Source organism: Euphorbia lathyris, chromosome 5 (assembly GCF_963576675.1).
Source record: "Euphorbia lathyris chromosome 5, ddEupLath1.1, whole genome shotgun sequence".
Classification (NCBI taxonomy): Eukaryota; Viridiplantae; Streptophyta; class Magnoliopsida; order Malpighiales; family Euphorbiaceae; genus Euphorbia; species Euphorbia lathyris.
In genome coordinates, this window is record NC_088914.1 from 95,952,289 (window position 1) to 95,979,316 (window position 27,028).

General features: G+C 35.4%; 1 protein-coding gene across 2 annotated transcripts; it reads right to left on the reverse strand.

The window, feature by feature from the left end:
• Positions 1–2,201: 2,201 nt before the first annotated feature.
• On the reverse strand, positions 2,202–5,809 carry LOC136231240 (uncharacterized). 2 transcript variants are annotated; one of them, XM_066020558.1, is made up of 6 exons: positions 5,652–5,809; positions 5,308–5,347; positions 4,262–4,588; positions 3,342–3,823; positions 3,033–3,264; positions 2,202–2,876 (listed from the first exon to the last, which is right to left on the reverse strand). In XM_066020558.1, exons 3-6 carry the CDS (start codon positions 4,539–4,541, stop codon positions 2,404–2,406), a joined length of 1,467 nt encoding a protein of 488 aa, XP_065876630.1. In that variant the 5' UTR covers positions 4,542–4,588; positions 5,308–5,347; positions 5,652–5,809; the 3' UTR covers positions 2,202–2,403. The 2 variants fall into 2 exon arrangements, with proteins under 2 accessions (XP_065876630.1, XP_065876629.1); XM_066020557.1 differs by lacking the exon at positions 5,308–5,347.
• Between the last annotated feature and the right edge of the window lie 21,219 nt (positions 5,810–27,028).

The window sequence follows — 27,028 nt, forward strand, 5'->3', positions numbered from 1 at the left end:
CAGTCCGCCGTTTGGACAAAAAAAAAATTCCAGACTTTTCTTTGGACTTTACCCTACTAATAACAATAACTCACAGCAAATGAAATTCATTCATTCCGAGCTTTCGAGCCGAGTTCCGTCATGTTCAAGCTCGTCTCGTTTTAAATCAAGTCAAACACTATCGAGCTTTTATCAAACCAAAGACCGAATCACTCATGAGTGGCTCGGCTCATTTACGATCCTATTTCGGGCTGACATCAGTGGATTGACTAAGAATTCAAGTTGCACAAAAACAACCTACTTTGTTACTGAAAAACATTCCACAGAAATTCATTGATTCCGAGCTTTCGAGCCGAGTCCCGTCATGTTCAAGCTCACCTCGTTTTAAATCAAGTCGAACACTGTCGAGCTTTTATCAAACCGAAGACCGAATCACTCATGAGCGGCTCGGCTCATTTACGGTCTTATTTCGGGCTGACATCATTGGATTGACTAAGAATTCAAGTTGTACAAAAGTAACCTACTATGTTACTGAAAAACATTCCACAGAAATTCATTCATTCCGAGCTTTCTAGCCGAGTTCCATCATGTTCAAACTCGGCTCGTTTTAAATCAAGTTGAACACTATCGAGCTTTTATCAAACCAAACACCGAACCACTCATGAGCGGCTCGGCTCATTTACGGCCCTATTTCAGGCTGACATCAGTGGATTGACTAAGAATTCAAGTTGCACAAAAACAACCTACTTTGTTACTGAAAAACATTCCACAGAAATTCATTCATTCCAAGCTTTCGAGCCGAGTCCTGTCATGTTCAAGCTCGCCTCGTTTAAAATCAAGTCTAACACTGTCGAGCTTTTATCAAACGAAGACCGAATCACTCATGAGCGGCTCGGCTCATTTATGGCCCTATTTCAGACTGACATCAGTGGATCGACTAAGAATTCAAGTTGCACAAAAGTAACCTACTATGGTACTGAAAAACATTCCACAGAAATTCATTCATTCCGAGCTTTCGAGCCGAGTTCCGTCATGTTCAAGCTCGCCTCGTTTTAAATCAAGCCAAACACTGTCGAGCTTTTATCAAACCGAAGACCGAATCACTCATGAGCGGCTCGGCTCATTTACGGTCCTATTTCGGGCTGACATCAGTGGATTGACTAAGAATTCAAGTTGCACAAAAGTAACCTACTATGTTACTGAAAAACATTCCACAAAAATTCATTCATTCCCACCTTTCGAGCCGAGTTCCGTCATGTTCAAACTCAGCTCTTTTTAAATCAAGTCAAACACTGTCAAACTTTTATCAAACCGAACACCGAACCACTCATGAGCGGCTCGGCTCATTTACGGCCCTATTTCGGGCTGACATCAGTGGATCGACTAAGAATTCAAGTTGCACAAAAGTAACCTACTTTGTTACTGAAAAACATTCCACAGAAATTCATTCATTCCGAGCTTTCGAGCCGAGTCCCATCATGTTCAAGCTCGCCTCGTTTTAAATCAAGTCGAACACTGTCGAGCTTTTATCAAACCGAACACTTTATCACTCATGAGCGGCTCGGCTCATTTACGGTCTTATTTCGGGCTGACATCATTGGATTGACTAAGAATTCAAGTTGCACAAAAACAACCTACTTTGTTACTAAAAAACATTCCACAGAAATTCATTCATTCCGAGCTTTCGAGCCGAGTCCCGTCATGTTCAAGCTCGCCTTGTTTTAAATCAAGTCGAACACTGTCGAGCTTTTATCAAACCGAAGACCGAATCACTCATGAGCGGCTCGGCTCATTAACGGCCCTATTTCGGGCTGACATCAGTCGACTGAAGAAGAATTCAAGTTGAACAAAAGTAACTACTTTGTTACTGAAAAACATTCCACAGAAATTCATTCATTCCGAGCTTTCGAGCCGAGTTCCATCATGTTCAAGCTCGGCTCATTTTAAATCAAGTCGAACACTGTCGAGCTTTTATCAAACCGAAGATCGAATCACTCATGAGCGGCTCGGCTCATTTACAGTCCTATTTCGGGCTAACATCAGTGGATTGACTAAGAATTCAAGTTGCACAAAAACAACCTACTTTGTTACTGAAAAACATTCCACAGAAATTCATTCATTCCGAGCTTTTATCAAACCGAACACCGAATCACTCATGAACAGCTCGGCTCATTTACTGCCCTATTTCGGGCTGACATCAGTCGATTGAAGAAGATTTCAAGTGGAACAAAAGTAACATTCTTTGTTACTCAAAAACACTCACAGTAGTTACAATCAGTCATCTGTAAAAGTTATAGCCAGTAAGCTAAACAGCCTGATAGGAATTTACAGAAGTATATTTTACCTACTCGGAACAACTAGTACTATACCAATCAATCAATCGAGCGATAAATCAATCAATCAATCAATCAAGCGATAAATCGATCACCACTGATCCCATTTGTTTACGAAGTCATTCCACATTGCTGTTGCGATGGATTCGCGTAATCGGAAAGAAACTTGCTCCTGAACGGAGGAATTCAACTGCATTTCAGGTTGATCATCAAAATCCGGAAAGTCTTCCATCGTTGCTCCTTCAGAACTAGCAAACAACCAATCGCTTCTTCCTTCGCGTCTGATGTAATTATGCAGAACACATGAAGCAATTACTATATCCCTTTGGATATGGAATCCGTATTGAGGAGCAAGTTTGAGAATCGGAAATCGAGTTTTCAGCACATTGAATGACCTCTGTATGGTGTTTCTAAGATATGAATGCCGGTGATTAAACAGTTCTCTAGCGTTTCTCGGTAGCTGATTAGCACCTCTAAATTCATCGAGATGATAGCGAACTCCTAGATATGGAGCGATAAAGCCTTCCACATTTGCATATCCTGTGTCGACTAGATAATATTTTCCTGTCAAAAAAGGGGGGAAAGGAATGAGATGAGAACAAAACGTGTTTTAACGTCTATCTACAATGCAGAAATAGCAGATTTCAGTAAGACGTGTATTGAAAAGAGGCGCATATAGACAACATATATGACACAAATGAACAAGCTGAAAGGGGGAACCTTCGGGTATTCGAGGGAAATTCTGATTTGGATCGTCAAGAACTGCTCTTAAAACACGGGAATCTGCAACAGAGCCTTCCCAGCCTGGATAAATAAATATAAACTGCAGATCAAACGTGCAAGCGGCCAAAACATTTTGTGATAGAAACCCTTTCTTATTACGAAATCGAGATTGGTCCTTGGCTGGTACATGTGCTGGAATACGCATACCGTCTATGACCCCGATACAATCCTGCTCCAAGGGAAAGAAAGTAAGTAATATAAATTAATATACAAGAGAAGATATGCAGGAATAGATTTGCAGACAACCTTGAAATATGGGTAAAACCTACTACTGAGAATTTCTGGAGGAGTGGTAGTCGGTAGTGGCTGCAGGAGTTCACGTGAAAGCGACTTAATTGCCTTCAATACATTATTGAAATGTCGGCTTATTGTTTCACCTGAGTGTTGAAACCGTTCTTGGATTACTCTGTTACGCTCATTGTGGCCTATGACGTTTAAGAAAATTGCCAGCTGTTCTTCTATCCTAACACCTGCAGTATCACGTAGCATACCTCTCTGACGAAGAGTACCACATAGCTTGTGAAAAACATGTTTATCCATACGAAACATTTCCCTACATAAATCATCGTGCCCGTCAAGTACTTCAGCCATGAAATCACTTCCACTAGCTGATGAACTGCGTCGAGGCTGCCTCTTTAAACTGTTATAATAGTAGTAACCTGCAGATGCTGCGACTAATTCCATCTCATCCAATTCCAGGTCGCAGTCGTCCACTCTCGCTGAAGTATCTGTCGAGATTGAATTAAGCAGAATATATAACAAAATGCAAAAGATATAGGCAACATCACTAGGTAAAAAAATTAAACAAAAATGCTAGAATCCGTCTCTATGTACCAACGCAATGGGTGAAAAATAGACCGTAAAAATGAATTCGGGTCTTCTATCATTTGAGATCATCAAACTGTCAAAACAGCGGTTCATCATAAAATAAAACTAGTTACAAGGTGTATGAGTTCTTGACTAATAGCATGGCCATAAAACCTATGGAACTATGGATATACACAACCTATGTTCTTAAATCTTAGCTGATTCAATTCAACTAGAAGCACCGCTCTTTCCTTGCAACCACGGGAATCGTTTCTCGCTCTTGAGAGCTATAAATGTTTCCCGGGCATTGGGATTCTCAAATAAATCCAAAGCAAAAAAGTAAATCCGTTGATCAACACCTTGCATCTCATCCAAGACCTTGATGCATTTGCTTATAGAAAAGCGGTCCTCGTTCTTCATGATTGCAGCAGCCCTCATTTTAGAAGCAGCTGCAATTTCAAGCATTGCATCCACAATAGCATCACCAGTAGCTTTACGACTCCTCTTTCGACGACCAGGACCAGAAGGAGTCGCAGACTGACGCTTGTTATGACCATCCAACATGTTTCCATCATCACCTGAGCCTGTAGAAGCATCTTCGTCCGCGAAAGCCAGTGGTGCAGTAGGATCAATAGACATGATGATAGACTTTCTAATTCTTAATCAAATCTTTGTCTTCTATTCAACTGTAAAATGAAAATAGAGCCCATAACCACTCAATTATCCATAAAATCAAAGGCACGGCTTCTAAGATTACCAAAAATTACAGGTTTTTGCTTTTTCTAAGAAATTAAATTGAATCCAAGTTCTTCAAAGTTTATGATTTGAGAGTTATAAAACAACACTATGGATTCATAAAAATTAGTATAAATTCCAAAGAGAACTCTTGTGGTTACATGAATTGTCAAACGCATGCCTATGGTTTTTTTTTTTCTGCGGCCAAGAGAAGACTGGGGTTCTCGCTTTGCTAAAAACAAGGATTTATGTTACATGGACACTCTTCTTCACTAGCGTTTCCACGTTTTGTGTTCGTTTCCATTTTTTCCGTTTCCTTTATGCTTTCCTATCTAAATTTTTTATAGAAATAACTTTTCCAGACTTCTGTTTCAGTTTCTGATTTGACACTCTAAATATGAGTGTTAACAAACTCAAAATGAAAATTAACAAGAATGAAAGTTGTTTAGTATGTAACTAAGTTTTTTATTTTCCAAAATCCTCTTTTTTTTTTAACTTTTTCTCCCTAAACATTTACTTTATCTACTTCAATTCTTGGAAATTTTCATTTTAAGTTCCTTAAAAGTCATTTTTAGAGTGTCAAACTAAAAATACTTTTTTTAAAAGCAAAGCTAGTAACCCTCAGTTTACTCTTGATTGCAAAAAAAAAAAAAAAAAAAAAAAAAAATACCTTTGACGATTCGCCACTCGAGTTTTTTTTGGAATTTGCCCTAAAAATTGAAGAAATAAAAAAAATCCACGAAACCCATTATCAAAAGGCGAGAATTAATTTCATGTCCACATTCAAATAAACAACAATGCAGAATCAAAATAATATTACAAAGAGAACACCGAATGGATCATCATAATCTCTCCCTCTTTCTCTATTTCTAAGTTTTTTTAAAACTACTTGGCAAGTGAACAACGAAAGTTCGCCAAAATAAAAAATCAATTCTAGAATCAATCAGAGAAGTAAGTTAAACAAACAGTATACCGAATGCGAAATCAAAGCAACGGGAAGAAAGGAAAACTCACCTCTCTGCGAATTCTAGGAAATATACTTCTCTTCCTCTGTTTGATGAATAACTAAACAATTTGATTCTAGGGTTTTAAGGTTGCCGTTAGAGAAGAGAACAAGTCGCTCTTCCGAAAGCTGGAAAAAATAGAGGGGGCAATATCAAGTTAGTTATACTAAAAACATTCCTCTTTTGTCTTCTCAAAATTTGACCTTTTTTATATGTCAATTTAATTAAATTTCATTACATAAATAACACAGGGGACAAAAAAATAATTATATTTTTAGCTTTTTATACAAGTGAGTACTGTTTGGTAAAGAGCATTTTGGAATGAAAAGAACGGTTTTGACCAACTTTAGAGGTTTGGCCACTGAAACCGCTGATTGGAGTGTTTGGTAAAGAGAGGTTTGGGAGAGAGTTTTGGGATGAAAACGCTAATTTAGAAAAAGCTCTTAAAATGAGTTTTTTCAATTAGCGTTTTGCAATATTAAAATTAATGTACTTCTTTAACCCTAATAGATAGACTTCCTCTTCTCCTGCGTCAAAATTAATGCCCTTATTCGTCTTTTTGTACAAACCGCTATTATCAATCAGCTAATTTTTACCAAACAGGTCTACACAAACAGCTAGTCAAATCAGCTAATATAATCAGCTAACAGCTAATGTAATCAGCTAACAGCTAATTCCCAAACAGGGCCATATTATTTATAAATTTTTAAGTTTTGTTCTTCTTCTTAAAAAAAACATAAAACTCATTTTAGCCCCTAAACTAAAACTTCAAAATCAAATAGGATCTTAAACTATCAAAACCATCAATTAAATCCCCGGATTAAATAAAAATCATCAATTGAATCCTTTTTTTCGGCACACATCAATTGAGTCCTTATGCTATCTTAAAATCAAAAACTGTGACTATTCGATATGGATTGTAATAATTTTTGTGTTGGCTCAAAATGGATTTAGGGAAGAGATTCTGAAATTGTTCAACCGAATGATTTTCGATTAGGACTCAATTGATGATTTTTGCTTAAAATTGAGACCTGATTGATGATTTTTATAGTTTAAGGTCCTAATTGACTTTCAAGCTTTAGTTTGGGGACCCAAATCGATACTATACCTAAAAAAAGTTTTGCCGTTTTAGTCTTTCCATCTCTATTTTATATATACGAAATTACAAATTTACCCTTAATATAATTAATAAAAATTTAATCTCTATATATAATAAAATTTATGTAATATATGTATACATCAAATATTTCTTATATATATTAATATATAAAAATATATTTTTTATTCTCTTAAATTTATATTCTTAATTTTTTATTTAATATAATATCTTATTATTATTATTATCAAGGTTGTCGAATCTAGCTAGGTTGAGTCAATCCAGTTGAACCGGTACCAGCAAACAACCCAGTCCAAAATACCAAAAAATAATAGTACTGAAACCCTCTTAAAACTTATTGAACCATTAAACCGGAAAACCGGTAATAAATTAGGGAGTTTTACGGATCAAAATTTCAGTCTTATTTTCTGAAGGAAGTCTAAAATTGAGTTTAATCTCAAACGCCATCAAAATTAAATTTCATCTCAAATTTCCACGTAGTAAAAAACATTATTATAACTATAAGTATAGCTTTTTTTATTGATATATATTATTAATAAAAGGTTAAATAAACTAAAAGTATTAGTTTTTATATGATTTTTTATACCCAATTCAACTCCGATTGACATTGGTTCAACCTTAAACATTTAACCTTTTGTTCTTACTCATTCTTTGATAGATCGATTTATTATTATTATTATCATCTATTATATATATAAAATGCGGAAGAAAAATCACACTTGGCACAATACTATAACTTTAGCTTATGTGTCATTATTATAGAGTTTTAGATTTTTAGAGATTTTTTGAATTTTAAAAATTATTAAATTAAAATGGGTTGATAGAAAGCAAACCGTAGAATTCTAATCTTCCATAACTTCTCCTTTTCCATGGATTTCGATCCTTAAGCAATGTATTATTATCGCTTATCTCTCTGAAGACTCCAACTGACCAACATTCTCTTTCAAGAAACCACATTCTAACCCAACTCTTCAACTGGCTTCTCTCACGTATTACTTAATACTTGCAAACTCTTCTCCCTCAAAGTATAGAAGCTGCAATTTCTCAAACTCTTAGAAATCCCTCAACGGCTTAGCAAAATATTATTGGGCTTCATATACCATTAGGCGTTTTTAGGTGTTTTTAGCTATATCATACTCTTTTTTAGGTGTTTTTTCTTTTTGATTTTGAAGAAGATAATGAGCTGTTTATAAGACCTCCTCCTCCTGCTATGGTCACTGAAGCTGAAATAGAAAATGAGGCAAAAACCTTTGAATAGGTTCTTGATTTTATTTCTTTTGAATGTTGTTCCTTTTTTGTTTGACAGTCTTTTATCTCATTGTATTAATGAGAATGTGTAGTAGTACAATTTTAAAATACCTTCTACAAACAATTTATAGCTAGCATAATGAAGAATACAACTATTCGAATATATTTTTAATCTGTTACCTTTTAAGTTGAGAACCTCTAAAGGGAAAGTTTTACTTATGGGTTATCCTTTGTTTGCTTTAAAGTCAAAACATGAGTTCTCAACTTTTTGAGATGAATAACAGAAGAATCTTAACTTATTAATGCATTTTTTACACCATGTCTAGAACTTACAAATATTTTAAACCCTTAAGATAATTTGTGAGATTGTTTTTGATTCACTAGATTTTGCCATGATATTTATTTAATTGAATTGTCTTTGTAATATTTGTGCAGATCTCAAAGCCATGGTCCTATTTGAGAAGATTCATAAGGTAGTTTCTGATTTTGTTTGTGGTTCTTACATTAAATGTTGTATACACATGATATATTAATGGTGAAGAGGTCAGTCACATTGATATTATAAGTTTGTGTTTCTATTTCTACTATAAGTTTAAAACAGCAATCTTCCTTATTCAATTGGATTGCTTACATAAGATATAAATGGAAAAGGAAAACTTACTCCATTAGGTGAAAGCTTTCTCCTCTGATTTGGAGAACAAAAATTTAATGATAGTTGATGTTTTGTGGTTTATGAACCGAAACTTTGGATTCACCTGATGATATTTGGAATAGGTGAAAAACTAATGATTGCAACCAAGCATTTGAATTTATTTAGATATTCTCAAAGGTGGTTCTGATTCTGAGTAGTTTCCCTCAAATGTGGAAGGGATTTGCTGGGCAAGGTTAAGTGGATTGCCATTTTCTCTTAGAGTAGTTTCATATTTTTATTATTATTATTTGTAATTATATTATTATCATAGTTAACATTTTAGACACTTCAGTTATATTATTTTAACATAATTTATTGTAACTCTGTTAGTCGTATAATAAATATGTTAATGATAATCTAATTCATGTATACTTGTATATTAAAAGTAATTAGGATGCTTATATATCTTGAGGTGCATGTGAATTGAACTAGAATTATGTAGCTGTTCATCTCCGATTAATGAAACATACAAGAAACTAGAAAATGGATGGCTTAGCAATGGAGACAAAGTCCCTTCTGCTGAATTCGCTAAGGTAGCAGCAGAATAGTCCTGCTGTCCATCTGGAAAGAAGGGTGGAGACCTTGGGTGGTTTCCTCATGGATTGCTTACATAAGTTTAAAACAGCAATCTTCCTTATTCAATTGGATTGCTTACATAAGATATAAATGGAAAAGGAAAACTTACTCCATTAGGTGAAAGCTTTCTCCTCTGATTTGGAGAACAAAAATTTAATGATAGTTGATGTTTTGTGGTTTATGAACCGAAACTTTGGATTCACCTGATGATATTTGGAATAGGTGAAAAACTAATGATTGCAACCAAGCATTTGAATTTATTTAGATATTCTCAAAGGTGGTTCTGATTCTGAGTAGTTTCCCTCAAATGTGGAAGGGATTTGCTGGGCAAGGTTAAGTGGATTGCCATTTTCTCTTAGAGTAGTTTCATATTTTTATTTTTATTATTTGTAATTATATTATTATCATAGTTAACATTTTAGACACTTCAGTTATATTATTTTAACATAATTTATTGTAACTCTGTTAGTCGTATAATAAATATCTTAATGATAATCTAATTCATGTATACTTGTATATTAAAAGTAATTAGGATGCTTATATATCTTGAGGTGCAGGTGAATTGAACTAGAAGTATGTAGCTGTTCATCTCCGATTAATGAAACATACAAGAAACTAGAAAATGGATGGCTTAGCAATGGAGACAAAGTCCCTTCTGCTGAGTTCGCTAAGGTAGCAGCAGAATAGTCCTGCTGTCCATCTGGAAAGAAGGGTGGAGACCTTGGGTGGTTTCCTCATGGAAAAATGGGTGGTCCATTTCAGGATTTTGCGTTGAGTACAGGAGCTACCAGTGCACTGTTTAACTCAACTCATGGATATCACATAATCATATCTGAAGGGAGGAAAAATTAACGCAATGCAGAATTTGGAGGGTGGATAGATATTAGCATTTTCTTTGTTGCATAGGCAAGTTGGTTTCATCAATGTCATGGTGCTTGAACACCCTTACTAAGCACAAGTTTCGTGAATCTATTTGTGGGTTATAAATGTTGAATGTTGATTAATTTTCTTTCTTTTTCCCTTGCATGTTTATCTATGATAAGATTATGTTTGGTAGGATCTAATAAAATGAAAATATGGGATGGATATAAACTAAAAGTCCTACTTAGAAGAGACGTTTCAAGGCATAGGGATTGATTTATATCAAATATTTGATCAATTATATAATTGTGTGAAAGAAAATCATTTTTTTTATGAAAAATTGTATTCAAACTAATTTTTATGAAAAGGTTCGCTTGGGAAATAAATAAGTGTGTCTGTTATTATTCAAAGTCATTGTAGCTCACTACAAGTTAAATATATAAACTAATCATATATATACTTATTGGAGTGTTCGAGTTTTACCATAAATATGAACTATTGTACATCCCGTGCAATGCACGGGATTAGAGCTAGTTTATTACTAATGGTTGAACATATAAAATCAATTATACCATCTTATCCGTCTCTCTTTAATAAAAATCAAAACACACACACTCTCTCTCTCTATTTTCTCTCTCTAAAATTAGATTAGTTTTTAATGAGATAATGTTTTGAATACTTTAACATTTGAATTAAAAACAAATTTTACTTCTATACCTAACATATACTCCAACAAACAAACCCACGAACATCACTCACCATCTCCACCCTCTTCTCCAGCTCTCTGCTACTTTCTCTTCACCCATTCCACTCGGTAACTAATTTGCGAATTCTACTCCGAATTATTTTCCTCTCTCGCTTCAAATTTATGTTCTAAACATGTTATTTTAGTTCTAATTGATCATCTTCTGGTTCAGTTTACTGTGGCAGAGGCGACCGGAAGACGGAAAGATGGAAGCGATTCAATCACACCTTTGGCAACGTTAGTATCTTTATTTTGGGATTTGTTTGTGATAATTAGATAATAAGAGAGGTTAATTTATAAAATAAATAAATATAATGATAAAATTAACACTTTTCCCTTTGACTTTTAACACCGTTAGTCAATTTGGCATGTGTTTGCTAACGGAATGAACCTCAAGGTATCAGCTTGTAAATTTTTAAACCACAAGGGTGCCGATCGAAAACATGTGTAACCACAAGCTTTATTTTTGTACTTTTTCCTATTATGTATTTGTACTTATGGTTCTAGTTCTTATAAATATTTATTTTATTAGTTGGACCTACTTAAATGTAAGATATTAGTATTCTATATTTCTTATTCTTATTTGTTTTTTCAAAAGAGTTAGATGTTTTTCTTTGTATTGGTATGTATATATTTTTAATATGCTTTTTTTGCTTACACTTGCAAAAATTTTAGTGTTTTATGGTTGAGTTTCTATGGCTATTACTGCAATGTTGTAATTGGGCGCAATATCACACGAGAGCATTAAGGAATCTGAGAATTAATGTTGAGGCTTTAGAAGATGCAAGCAGACAACTTAATGCAAGATAAAAAAAAACAACAAACAACAGATTTTTAATCAAAAAGCTAATAGATGAGCTCAATTTGGTGAAAATTTGGATTGAGAGGGTGGAGGAAACAATCACATCAGTCGATTGCCTCATACTAAAAGCAATGAAAGAAAATGAAAGGTGTATGTCGTGTTAAAAGATGGGCTAGAAAGTGTTAAACTTGAAATATAAGGTGATTAGGGCTAGGCATGGATCTTGAAGATATTAGATTGGACCAAATATTTAAGGAAAAAGATCGAAATTGGAATGAAATTTTGATTATATTTGACCAAATTCGAATAGTTCGGTCAAAAATTGTCAACAGTTTGGTCTAATTTTGGATTTTTTCCTCGGATATTTGATCTAATATTATATATTTAATATCTGCGCCCAGCCCTAAAGGTGATTGCGTTATCGGAATGTGTTTATTTTCACAATCTTTTCTAGAGACGGTATAAGTGCTTGTGACAGTTTACCATTTGAGCGTAATATTGTAAAGTTGTTTAGTTTTGATACTATTTTAAAATCAATCATGAAGGAAGGAGTTTGTGTGGTTGGTTTATATGAAATAGGAGGCATGGGAAAGACCACCCTCATTGCATATCTAACAAATATGTTTGTTGAACGTTTTGATTACGTCTTATATCTTCCAACTGATCCTACTATAGAGAATATCCAAGATGTGATTAGAATGAAGCTGAGGTTATCGAGTAATGAAGTATGAAACGAAAGCACACAACTTGGACAAAGTGAGCTCATACATAGGGCTCTTAGATGGACAAGATTTGTCATCATTTTTTAGGATCTGATAGGGAGAGTCGACCTTAGCAAGATAGATATCATGTTTTTGGACATAATAAAGAGTAGAAACAAAATGGTTTTTACTATAGTTTATAACCACATTTGTGATAAAATAGAAGCCGATGAGAGCCCTGAGTTGAAGGATTTAGGTGAGAAAGAGGCTTTGAAGGTGTTCAAATTGAAAGGTGGAATTGTGGGAAATAATGAAACTAAAATTCAGAATTGCGCTTCGAAAATAGTAACAAAGTGTCAAGGAAATCCAAAATTATTAGTCATGGTTGGTCGATTCTTAGGAGGACTTAATCAAGATGAATGGAAAATGAGAAGAAAAGATGTGAAGATTTGTTATTTGGCACTTCTTGAGAGAAGATAAATAGGTGTATTGTCTTATTACTAAGTTTAGTTTAATTTTTAATATTATTTATGTTAACACGGTTGTTTATATTTAATTTGTTGTTCTCGGCAGCGACGCTTCCTTTGAAAAGCCACAAAAATGGAGGTGGAGAAGTTTTACAAGGATCTTTGCATAAATGTATTTTATTAGATATGTATATATTATTATATTATCCTCTGATTATTTTGAATATACAAATAAATCTTATAATATATACATGTCTAATATATTTTTTATCATATTTTTGCTAAATAAAAGATTTTTACTGTGCTTTTGTTTATTGGTATTTCAGGGGCATAAAATTATTATTTGGCTTTCTATGAAAACTTGTGGAAAGAAACACTTGTATTTAGGAATGAAAAGTTTTATGTTGGCAGGATTGTTAATGATATTGAAAATTCTATTAACTTGAGACTTGTTGTTAGATAGTTGGGTTAACTGCTGGGTTTTATGCTAGAATGTGTGAATATGAGATATGATAGTCAAAGTGTGATTCATTTGGCTAAAAATCAGGTTCATCACGCTCATTACGAAGTATATCGACACAATGTATCATTTTATACGTGATGTCGTAGAGCAATGTCATATTTCTCTTATAAAGTTACACACCAATGAGAACCCATCTAACATGTTAACCAAGATTGTGACGGGTGGTAAGTTCCAACATTGTTTGGACTTGCTCAATGTTGAAATATGTCGAGTCATATGGAGGAATGATATAACTACGGGTAGATTGATCCCGGTTACAAGGTACGTAGACAGTCATGGTCATTATGGTGCAACCAACTTAATGACGCAATTTGTTCATCCAAAATTTGAAATCTTTCAAATTATGAACAAGGTTGAGAATTGTGTAAATTTGGGGTATTCCTATTTATGTTTATAGTGAAAATAGAAAAACTATAATAAGGAAAGATAAAATTAAATATTTGAAGAAGAGAAAAAGAAGGGAATGAAATAAAATAGAAACCGAAGATTTAACCTTCATAAATAGTATAAATACTATGTATATTATTTCAGATTAAAAGTAGAATGTTTTAATATACGTTTTATTTATAAGAGTTATTTTTGTTCAAGCCAAATACTTAGGCAATATCATATCATATCTATTTTTTCATATTATCTTTTAGAAGCTAAATTTTCGCTGCAAGCTCTAACACAAATCAACGCCATTATTACATGGAAAACTCAAATCAATATAAAAAAAACCTTCTTCTCCATATACACCATGGATTCTGTTGTCATTCCACCTTCCTTTACCTCCATTTTTGCTTTAAGTATCAACATGGAGTATTTCTTTTGCTTAAGAAAATATGATAACCTTCACTTTCAGTTGTGAAATTTATCCTTGTTTTCAAGAGACTCTCCATCTTCCTAGAAGAATGAAACCCTACCAGCTCTTTTGTTTTTCTCCAAATATCGTTCATTTGTTATGTTTACAGTAATAAGGGCAAAAATGTGTAAAAGAGATGAAAATACTTAAGAACATCATATATTTGTGACTTTCTCCCACCTTCAAAACATTTGAGCTTTCTCCATGACCTTTAATAGAAGTTTGAATAGTTTGAGCAATATCTTCGGGAGACGAATTCACTGAGATTATTTGTAGAGTATCTACGATTTCTTCCTCTTGCAAAATGAGGGTATCACCAAACCCCCTAAGTAAGGGAGGTGTTTCTTCATTTGAGATAGCTGCATCATTCAAGGGAGTCGATGGAGTAATAGGAGGAGATTTAGCAGATATAGTAGTCTCCGAAGAAATGGGCAGTGAAATGAGTGTTTCAGGGCTATCTTTTTCATTGAAAGCATTAGAGGAATTTCCAGCTTTGAGATTCACGGCATTCGAGTTGACTTCTTGAGTAGTGTTCGTCTCTTTGGCAACAACCTGGCCAGTTGGGGGATTTGCTGCTGCTTGTTCGCCATTCAGTTTATTAAGACGAGCTATGATTTGATCACGAAGAGACATAGAGTCATAATTACCTGCATCAAACAAAGAACACATAAATCAAAATTAAAAGAAGGAAATCACCTTCTACAGATGCAAATGTCTTAGATCCGGGGTATGCAATTCCTTTCTTTTTGTTGAAAAAGCATGGACGATCGCAAGTTCGGAGAAGTATTATTATGTCTTGGTATTCCCATTGAAGTGTATAGGCTTCGATTCTTTCGGCCGCTACCTCTTCTTCGAGATCTAATGGTTGAACAGGCTTCCATAATAAAAAAATAAAATCAATTATACCATCTTCTCCGTCTGTCTTTAATAAAAATCAAAACACAAACACTCCCCCTCTCTGTTTTCTCTCTCCAAAAATAAATTAGTTTTTAATGAGATAATGTTTTGAATACTTTAACATTTGAATGAAAAACAAATTTTACTTCTATACCTAACATATACTCCAACAAACAAACCCACGATCATCACTCACCACCTCCACCCTCTTCTCCAGCTCTCTACTACTTCCTCTTCACCCATTCCACTCGATAACTAATTTGCGAATTCTACTCCGAATTATTTTCCTCTCTCGCTTCAAATTTATGTTCTAAACATGTTATTTTAGTTCTAATTGATCATCTTTTAGTTCAGTGTACTGTGGCAGAGGCGATAGGAAGACGAAAAGAGGGAAATGATTCAATCACTCATTTGGCAACGTTAGTATCTTTATTTTGGGGTTTGTTTGTGATAATTAGATAATAATGAGGGTTAATTTATAAAATAAATAAATATAAGGAAAAAATCAACTCTTTTCCCTTTGATTTTTAACACCGTTAGTCAATTTGGCATGTGTTTGCTAACGGAATGAACATCGAGGTATCAGTTTATAAATTTTTAAACCACAAGGGTGCCGATCGAAAACATGTGTGATATTACGTAGATTTATCAACACCGTATAATGTCCCTGTGAGGTGTCGTTGTGTTCGGTCGGGGGCACTCCGATGCTAAAATCAGTAATGTTCTTGAAAGAATAAACTGTAATCACAAGTAGAGTTTTTGGAAAGTGTGTATCTTTTGACATCGTACTACAGGGGTATTTATATAGGTTTGAGTGATAACCGTAATAACTCACCTTTGATTTCATTAATGAAAAGTAATACCTTTTTAATGTATTTTAACTCTGACTATAACCTCTGAGCTTTTAAAGTCTTGAAGGTATCATTAATGCTTATTTAATGATAGTGAGCCCGCCGTATACCCGCTTAATTCCTTATCCTGGCGGGTCGTTATGTGGGGCGGATCCCATATCCTTCTTCTTGGCGGATCTCGAGATGGACCCATGGTGCGCCACCATATTTTCAGTTGTACGCCATATATACTAAGGAGGCGAATCTCATCTTGTCATTTCTCCTTTTTGGTCCTTATCTTGAGGGAATATCTTTAACCTGATCCTTCATGTTTTATGGCGGATGTTATCAATGTGTAACCACACGCTTTATTTTTGTACTTTTTCCTATTATGTATTTGTACTTATGGTTCTGGTTTTTATAAATATTTATTTTATTGGTTTGACCTACTTAAATGTAAGATATTTAGTATTCTATATTTCCTATTCTTATTTGTTTTTTCAAAAGAGTTAGATGTTTTTCTTTGTATTGGTATGTATATATTTTTATATTCTTTTTTGTTTAAACTTGCAAGATTTTTAGTATTTTATGGCTGAATTTCTATGACTATTACTGCAATGTTGTAATTGGGCGCAATATCGCATGAGAGCATTAAGGAATCTGAGAATTAATGTTGAGGCTTTAGAAGATGCAAACAGACAACTTCATGCAAGATAAAAAAAACAACAAACAACAGATATTTAATCAAAAAGCTAACAGATGAGCTCAATTTGGTGAAAATTTGGATTAAGAGGGTGGAGGAAACAATCACATCAACTGATTGCCTTAGAGTAAAAGCAATGAAAGAAAATGAAAGGTGTATATCGTGTTAAAAGATGGGCTAGAAAGTGTTAAACTTGAAAGATAAGGTGATTAAGTATGGATCTTGAAGATACTAGATTTGACCAAAAATTTAAGGAAAAAGATCGAAATTGGAATGAAATTTTGATTATATTTGACCAAATTCGACCAGTTCGGTCAAAAAATATCAAAAGTTTGGTCTAATTTTGGATTTTTTTTCTTCGGATATTTGATCTAATATTATATATTTAAGATCTGCGCCCAACCCTAAAGGTGATTGCGTTATCATAATGTGTTTATTTTCACAATCTTTTCTAGAGACGGTATGAGTGCTTGTGACTGTCTATCATTGGAGCGTAATATTGTGAAGTTGTTTAGTTTTGATACTATTTTAAAATCAATCATGAAGGAAGGAGTTTGTGTGGTTAGTTTATATGAAATAGGAGGCATGAGAAAGACCACCCTCATTGCATATCTAACAAACATGTTTATTGAACGTTTTGATTACGTTTATATCTTCCAACCGATCCTACTATAGAGAATATCCAAGACATGATTAGGATGAAGCTGAGGTTATTGAATAATGAAGTATGAAACGAAAGCACACAACTTGGGCAAAGTGAGCTCATACATAGAGTCTTAGATGGACAATATTTGTGATCGTTTTTTAGGATTTGATAGGGAGAGTTGACCTTGGCAAGATAGAGATCATGTTTTTGGACATAACAAAGAGAAGAAACAAAATGGTTTTTACTCTAGTTTATAACCACATTTGTGATAAAATAGAAGCCAGTGAGAGCCCCGAGTTGAAGGATTTAGGTGAGAAAGAGGCTTTGAAAGTGTTCAGATTGAAAGGTGGAATTGTGGGAAATAATGAAACTAAAATTCAGAATTGCACTTCGAAAATAGTAACAAAGTGTCAAAGAAATCCAAAATTATTAGCCATGGTTGGTCGATTATCAAGAGGACTTAATCAAGATGAATGGGAAATGAGAAGAAAAGATATGAAGATTTGTTATTTGACACTTCTTGAGAGGATAAATAGGTGTATTGTCTTATTATTTAGTTTAGCTTAATTTTTAATATTATTTATGTTAACACGGTTGTTTATATTTAATTTGTTGTTCTCGACAGTGACGCTTTCTTTGAAAAGCCACAAAAATGGAGTTGGAGAAGTTTTACAAGGAGCTTTGCATAAATACATTATATTATATTAGATATGTATATAATATTATATTATCCTGTGACTATTTTGAATATACAGAGAAATCTAATAATATATACATATCTAATATATTTTTTATCATATTTTTACTAAATAAAAGATTTTTACTATACTTTTGTTTATTGAGCCTACTTAAATGTAAGATATTTAGTATTCTTTTTTTTAAGATAAATTTCATTAATGAGCCACGGAATGACAAAAGTTCATAACAGAATCAGAAATAAAAAACGGGAAAACATCAAAGAGGTTAAGACTAGCATATAGATTAGCCACCCGAGCCAAAGCATGGGCAAAGCTATTAGCTTGTCTTCTAATAAAGCGGACGGTAGAACCGCTATTCAATAATAAGGCAGAACGGCATTGATTGATAATGTCCCCAAACTCAGAAAGATCTTCTCTTTTGGAATAAATGGCATTGACGGCTTCCAACAAGTCCGACTCAAATATCACTTTATTAATTCCCAATTCACTGGCCCATTTAATCGCAGAGAGCAAGGCCTAAGCTTCCCCTTCTCTAACAGCCATCACCCCATCGATCCTTGTCGTCTTAGCACGCAGGAAAACACCCTCCTCATTCCGGATTACAGCGCCACTTCCCGTCACTCCGAGCATAGTGAAGAAGCTAGCGTCGGTGCAGCAGGACAGAAATCCCAGCGGCGGACGGTGCCACTTCTTCTCACAATCCGATAAGGTACGCGTCTCACCTCTAACATTTTTGAGATTTCTGGTAATCTTCCACTCCTCCAAAATCCTCTTGCTCTCTTGCACAATCGACAATGGTATTTTATTCAGCTGCTTCCAAAACCTTTCATTCCGGGCTCGCCACCAATTCCACAGAATCATCATAAACAGTTCAGCCTGACGTTGCTCGCCTAATCTGCACATTTTAAAAAAGAGCTCTGCAAAATTATTCACATCTTCCCCAAATCTGTAAATCATTTCCGCCAGCCCCGCCTCCTGCCACACTTCCTTCATTTTCGAACAGAGAATGAACAAATGCCATACATCTTCCATGTCAGAATTACACATAACACAGCAGGTCTACAAATCAACACCTCTTTGTCTTAGTCGGAACCGAGTCGGAACGGAATTTCTCAATAATCGCCAGCAAAAATACCTTACTTTATACGGTATTTCCGCTTCCTAGACAGCTTCCCAATTTCCTTCCTCCCTCAATTCATTATTATTAATAAGGGCTTCAGTTGCCAAACGATACGCACTCCTAACCGAATAGCACCCGTTCCTGGTATCATTCCAGATGAGTTGATCCTGGCCTCCTCCTTTACTTGCACCCGATCTATAAATAGCAGCAATATCCGACTCGGAGAAGATTTCCTGTTGTAATTCAACATCCCAGTCCACCGAGTTTGGAATGAACAAATCACAGACTTTTAAGTTCTCAAGGCCCTCAACCACATGTGTTGTGATTTTCTGAACAAGTGGATCGCGGATCCAAGGGTCTTTCCAGACGTTAATTGACTTTCCATCTCCAATTTTCCACCTACCTCCTTTGTTTAGCAATAACTGAGAACCCCAAATGCTACGCCAAATATAACTAGGTGAATGACCCAATTTTGAACTTAAAAAATCCCCATCAGGATAGTATTTAGCTTTGAAGATCTTACTGACCAGCGAATCGGGGGAAGACTGTAATCTCCATCCTTGTTTTCCCAACATTGCTAAATTAAAGGCCGTGAAATCTCTAAAGCCCAGGCCCCCTCATTCCTTCTGCACACATAACTTGTCCCATGATAACCAATTAATTCCTCTTGAACCATCTCTTTTGTTACCCCACCAGAACGAATTGAGCATCCTCTGAAGCTCATCAGCAGTAGAAATGGGTAACATAAAGACGCTCATATAATAGATGGGCAAAGCTTGACCAGCTGCTTTTATTAGAACTGCTCTACCAGCTTTTGATAACGACTTGGCTCTGCAGGACTGTAGTTTCCGCCACAACCTATCTTTTAAATGAGCAAAGATAGCTTTCTTTTTGCTTCCCACCAGTGACGGCAACCCCAGATAGCGCCCCGTGTGGATTAGTAGGAACACTCCCAGGATATTTGAAAGACCATCAGCAAGCATGATGTCAACATTTTTACTGCAAAGGATCCCAGACTTAGAAAAGTTGACAGCCTGACCAGACGCCCGTTCGTACACTTCTAGAATTCTCTTCATTTCTCTACACTCCTCAATACTTGCTTGGAAGAATAAAAAAGCATCATCGGCGAATAGGAGATGAGAAATCGGAGGAGCTCTTCTGCTCACCCTTACACCATGCAGACGTCCTCTCGCCTCCGCCTCCTTAATAAGCGCTGACAGACCCTCAACACAAAGGAGAAAAAGGTAAGGGGATAGTGGATCTCCCTGCCTCAAGCCACGCTGTGGAAAAAAAGGGCCAACCAATTTATCGTTTACCTTAATCGAATATCTCACAGACTTCACACACATCATGATATATTTGATCCAAGTCTCTGCAAAACCCAATTTTCTTAGCATAGCTTCCAGGTAATCCCAATTTACTTTATCATACGCCTTGCTGATGTCAATTTTGAGCGCAACTTCCCCTTTCTTACGATTCAAATTCTTTCTCATACTGTGAATAACCTCGAATGCAATAAGCACGTTATCATGAATGGATCTGCCTTTAATGAATGCCGATTGATTCTCTGATACTAATTTGGGTAATATATTCATCAAACGGTTGGCAAGAACCTTTGATATAATTTTGTAGACAACGTTGCATAAGGCAATTGGTTTAAGATCTTTCATTGATGCGGGTTGTTCACATTTAGGTATTAGTGCAATAATTGAATCATTAATACCCGTAGGGAAAGTACCTTTTTCAAGCCAGAGTTGTGCCGCTCAAAGAATTTCAGGTCCAAACATTGGCCATAAGCGTTGAAAGAAGCTAAGACCAAAACCGTCAGGGCCCGGAGCTTTGTCCGGATGCATATCAAACAGGGCAGCACGAAATTCCTCAAGCGTAAATGGAGTTAACAGGTCTTCATTATCACTTACAGACACTTTAGGCTCAATTTGATCAATTACCCCCTCGATCTCGTTTTCATCCGATGCAAACAGATTAAGAAAATAATCTTTCGCAGTATTGCAGAGTTCATCTGAGTTAGTAGCCCAAGTTCCATCCTCATGCTGCAGTTTAATGATTTTGTTCCTCTTTCTTCTCCTGTTAGCCACCGTATGGAAAAGTTTAGTGTTTGAATCACCTTCCTCTAGCCATTGAATTTTGGCTCTTTGCTTCCAATGATCCTCAGCTTTGAGTAAGCCATCAATTAATTTTTGCCTGACCAGTTCGAACTCCGCCAGTTCCCCTTCCGAACTTGATGCTCGCAGCTGCTCTAACCTATTCGAACAAGATTTTATCTCCTCCCTCTCAATTCTAATAAGCTCCTTACCCCAAACCTCCAATGTGTGTGCAATCTTTGTTAATCTGTCAGCCAAAGGCATGAATCGAGAATCATTCCAGCCTTCCTCAACTTTTGCCTTCAGAGCCTCTTCTCTAAACCACTTATTTTCGAATGTAAATCTTCTCGAGGGACGAGTAGAACTCTCTTGATCAGTTCGGATTAATATCAGACTATGATCTAACAAAGGGAGCCATCGTATTAACAGAAATTGCTTGCGGAAACAACTGTTGCCAATTAGAGTTAGAAAAAACCCGGTCCAATTTTTCCTTAATTTTATTCTCTTTACCTCTGTGTCTAATCCATGTAAATTGGTAACCCATCATCGGAAGTTCAAAAAGACCGCAATCGTTAATAACTTCTCTAAAGCCTATTATGCACCAATTTGGGTGGTAATGAATACCTTGCTTCTCGGTTGGCGATAATAAGTCATTGAAGTCGCCCACAATTGCCCATGGTAGAGACAAAGCGTTTGCAATTGAACGGATAAGCTCCCACGATTCCCTTCGTCTGTTCCTTTCTGGAAGCCCGTAAAAGCCAGTAATCCTCCAATTCCCTTTAATCTGATCAATCACCTCAATATCAATATGGTTGTTAGAATAGGATAATAAAGAGCATATCTGAGCTTCTCTCCAAAAGACACATAATCCTCCATTGTGTCCGATACAGTCAACATTGAAACAACTATCAAACTGTATTTTATTTTTTAGAAAATCCACACGCGTCTTGCTGACCAATGTTTCAAACAGGAAGATGATATCCGGTGTATGAACTCGCACGAGTTCACACAAAACAGGAACTGCCCTGGCACTTCCCAAGCCACGGCAGTTCCAACTTAGAATTTTCATGATAATGGGCAAACCCCTTTCTCTGGGCCTGCCTGGAATACATTTTTTTGTACTGCTGAGTTTGAGTCATTCTGAGAGCCTTCATATTTCTTTCCCCCCCTTCAGCCATGGAATCGCAATTCATTGCACTTACACCTTCCTGAACATTCATTGGTTCTTCATCCGCTCTTCTGCGTTTTCTAATTTCTGGCCCTATCTCAATATCGCTCGTCTCCTCTTCTTCAACAATCTCTGGGTTTTCAAGACTTCCTCCTCCTGATACTCCCAGGTTGCGCATTAGGAAGGTGAGGTTCAAAGGTCCTGTTTTAGTGATACTCTGTTTTGCAATCCACGAGTCAGACTCATCCGACTCCTCCCTTAGCCAACGTTCCCCTCCGAACAAGTTACTTCGTCTTATGCTTGCATCCTAGCCTCTTGCTACCTCTCCCATAGGTTGTTCAAAGAATTTAATGCAATGACGGTCAATATGACCAATCAATCCACAGATGAAACAAAAAACCGGCAGTTTCTCATATCTAAAGAGTCCCATCATCCATTCCCCTAGATATTTAGTATTCTATTATAGTATTTCAGGGGCATAAAATTGTTATTTGGATTTCTATGAAAACTTGTGGAAAGAAACACTTGTATTTAGGAATGAAAAGTTTTATGTTGGCAGGATTGTTAATGATATTGAAAATTCTATTAACTTGAGACTTGTTGTTAGATAGTTGGGTTAACTGCTGGGTTTTATGCAAGAATGTGTGAATATGAGATATGAAGTCAAAGTGTGATTCATTTGGCTAAGAATCAGGTTCATCACGCTCATTACGAAGCATATCGACACAATGTATCATTTTGTACATGATGTCGTAGAGCAATGCCATATTTCTCTTATAAAGTTACACACCAATGAGAACCCATCTAACATGTTAACCAAGATTGCGATGGGCAGTAAGTTCCAACATTGTTTGGACTTGCTTAATGTTGAAACATGTCGAGTTATATAGAGGAATAATATAACTACGGGTGGATTGATCCAGGTTACAATGTACATATGCAGCCATGATCATTATGGTGCAACCAACTTAATGACGCAATTTGTTCATCCAAAATTTGAAATCTTTCAAATTATGAACATGGTGGCGAATTGTGAGAATTTGGGGTATTTCCTATTTATGTTTATAGTGAAAATAGAAAAACTATAATAAGGAAAGATAAAACTAAATATAGGAATAAGAGAAAAAAAGGGAATGAAATAAAATAGAAACCGAAAATTTAACTTTCATAAATAGTATAAATACTATGTAAATTATTTCAGATTAAAAGTAGAATGTTTTAATATACACTTTATTTATAAGAGTTATTTTTGTTCAAGCCAAATACTTATGCAATATCATATCATATCATATCTATTTTTTTTTTCATATTATCTATTAGAAGCTAAATTTTTGCTGCAAGCTCTAACACAAATCAACGCCATTATCACATGGAAAACTCAAATCAATATAAAAAAACCTTCTTCTCCATATACACCATGGATTCTGCTGTGATTCCACCTTCACTTTCAGTTATGAAATTTATCCTTGTTTTCAAGAGAGTCTCCATCTTCTTCCTAGAAGAATGAAACCCTACCATATCTTTTGTTTTTCTCCAAATATCGCTCATTTGTTATGTTTACAGTAATAATTGCAAAATTGTGTAAAAGAGATGAAAATACTTGAGAACATCATATAGTTGTGACTTTTTCCCACCTTCAAAACGTTTGAGCTTTCGCCATGACCTTTAATAGAAGTTTGAATAGTTTGAGCAATAGCTTCGGGAGACAAAGTCAATGAGATTATTTACATAGTATCTACGATTTCTTCCTCTTGCAGAATGAGGTTATCACCAAACCCCCTAAGTAAGGGAGGCGTTTCTTCATTTGAGATAGCTGCATCATTCAAGGGAGTCGATGGAGTAATAGGAGGAGCTTTAGCAACTAAGGGGTAGGGTGTTTCAGGGCTATATTTTTCATTAAAAGCATTAGAGGAATTTCTAGCTTTGAGATTCGCGGCTTTCGGGTTGACTTCTTGAGTAGTGTTCATCTTTTTGGCAACAACCTGGCTAGTTGGGGGATTTACCGCTGCTTGTTTGGTATTTAGTTTATTGAGACGAGCTATGATTTGATCACGAAGAGACATGGAGTCATAATTACCTGCATCAAATAAAGAAAACATAAATCAAAATTAAAAGAAGGAAATCACCTTCTACAGATGCGAATATCTTAGATCCGGGGTATGAAATTCCTTTCTTTTTTTGCTGAAGAAGCATGGACGACCGCAAGTTCGGAGAAGTTCTATTATGTCATGGTATTCCCATTGAAGTGTATAGGCTTCAATTCTTTCGGCCGCTACCTCTTCTTCGAGATCTAATGTTTGAACAGGCTTCCATAAGGATTTGTGGGTGGGAGTTTCGTTCCACTTAGTGGCGGAAGGAAAGCCTCAAATATAAGGATTGTTCGGGTCAACTCCATTCGGCTCTATCCAAAACTACTTCAGTTTGAAGTCCTTTATGCTTTGGACTTTCTTTTTCAAGAAAGGTCGTCGACGAGAGGAAAGAGTCCAATAGACCATGTATTTATCCGTTTTCTTCGTAGGACGATAGTAACGCTGAAACATCAGTCCAGACAGATCAACACATAAATGATCACAAACTTTGATAAAACTAATTAAGGAGCTCAATCCGGGCATTTGGATAGATTTGACAAGGGCATAAGGAGAATTCATTTAACACATTCACAACACCTTCGGACAAAGGAAACCCCATTTCCCATTCCATATATTGGGTAAATATACCCAATTTGGCTCCTAAGGGTAAATTGGCTTTTTCATCCTTTTGAGGAAGGGAGATTGTCATCCTCTGAAACCAAACATGTTGTACTTTAACTAGTCTAAAAGCGTTCAACGGTTAGAACAGAAGGTTGAGCAAGAACTCTAAGATTCACCTTACGAATCTTTAGAACTTTCTCAGTTGAGGAAGGGGGATAAGCATTAGACTGAACGTCGAATTTTCTTTGAAATGACTTTTAAAGCTCTGGGAGCCATCTAAAGAAAAGAATAAAAAGGAAAGAGGAAAGTGAAAGAAAACTTACAGGTTTGAGAATAGCAGACTTAAAAGCAGGAAGTAGGAGAAAGGATCGAAATATTTTATTATTTATTTTATAATGAGAAGAAGGATGGCAAAGCGTTTTTTTGCCATTATTACTATTGGAAGAATCAAAGCATTTTAGTGATGAGTTCTAAAGAGATGACTCAAATTAATCCACTAATATGACGTCATTATGGCAGACGTGTTTCGACATCACTAATGATGCTTCATCGGGAAAGAAAGCCCTAAAGGACTTTTTTTTGTAAGTCTAAGAGTGGAACATCTGATATGGTATTAAGTAAATGAGCCTAAATGCTCAAGTAAAGACCTAATGGACTTAATCCTGGAGGCCAATGTCAAATAAGAGCATGAAAGCTCATACATAGAGAATCCTCCATGGAAAGCTGCCTAACGGACACGTGGTCCAATGGTTGTCTCAGATCCCAAAAGCATGCTCATAGTTCCCATCGAATGCAGAATGTAATTAAACAAAGAGTCCAAAGCCAATAAGAAATTGCCACATGTAAAGGTACATAACCTTGTTCAGGTATACAATCACCTATAAGAGCAAGTCTAGTGGGTTTAATTTGGTTGTTACCAAACTAAGATTGGTAGCAACCAACCACTAGACTACATGTCACTTTATTTGGTTTGTTACTTTTATTGGTAACAATCAATTTATCAACAAACATTTGAACTTAATGAGACAAAGTATGTGAGTTTGTAATTCACGCAGCCTGACTTTGGGATATGTAATTTGAGTTGTACCACACCCGCAAGTGAAGTAAGAGATATCTACTTTTTGCTTTTAGTGGAAAAATATTGAATAAGTCCTTGATTATTAATTAATATCTTTTTCTTACCCTAAAAAATTCTAAAGTTACAAAAGCTCTATAATGGGTTATAACTTTTGGGTGTAAACTATCCCACATGGCACCCCTAAGTTACAACCTCCCATTATAGATGCTCTAAGACCAAACACCATGTAAATTAACTCAAAAGTTTTAGGAGTTCCATCAATTCGTCCACACAACATGTGAAAGTCCGACACGCCATGTGATTCTTCCCCTGTGGATTCCTCATCCCCACTATTTGCTCACACAACGTGTGGCTAAGGTGACACGCAGTGTCAGCTCCCCTTCATGCTTGGCTTAATTGGCTCAAGGGATGCCCTCATTATTAATCTATGCTCAATTCCAACAAAATCAAAACCTAAAATCTAACCGAAATATCTAATGCAAGAAACTCAAAGTGATGGAGGAAACTTATATTTGATTTTGCGTTATCAACCTTTTACATCTTCTTTTCATATTTCGTCATTATTCGAACTTAGTGTTGTATCGCAAATCGCAAAAAGATAGTGATAGGTTACGAGAATAAGAGCGTTTTGGAGTAAACAGATACCGTAAGTGTCTAGTTATCAATTAAATTAGTTTTGTAAAAGACATTGAAGGTATTTTAACTATTTACTTTAATATAATGATCAATGGATAATCTTTTCTTTTTCCTACCAAGAGAGAAAAATTTCAATGTCGGGGAAAGACTAGTGAATAAAAACATTAATCATCCCTCTTCTTATATGTATATATAAAAAAAACATTAATCTTCTAAAAAGAAAATATCTTTTATAGTAATAATT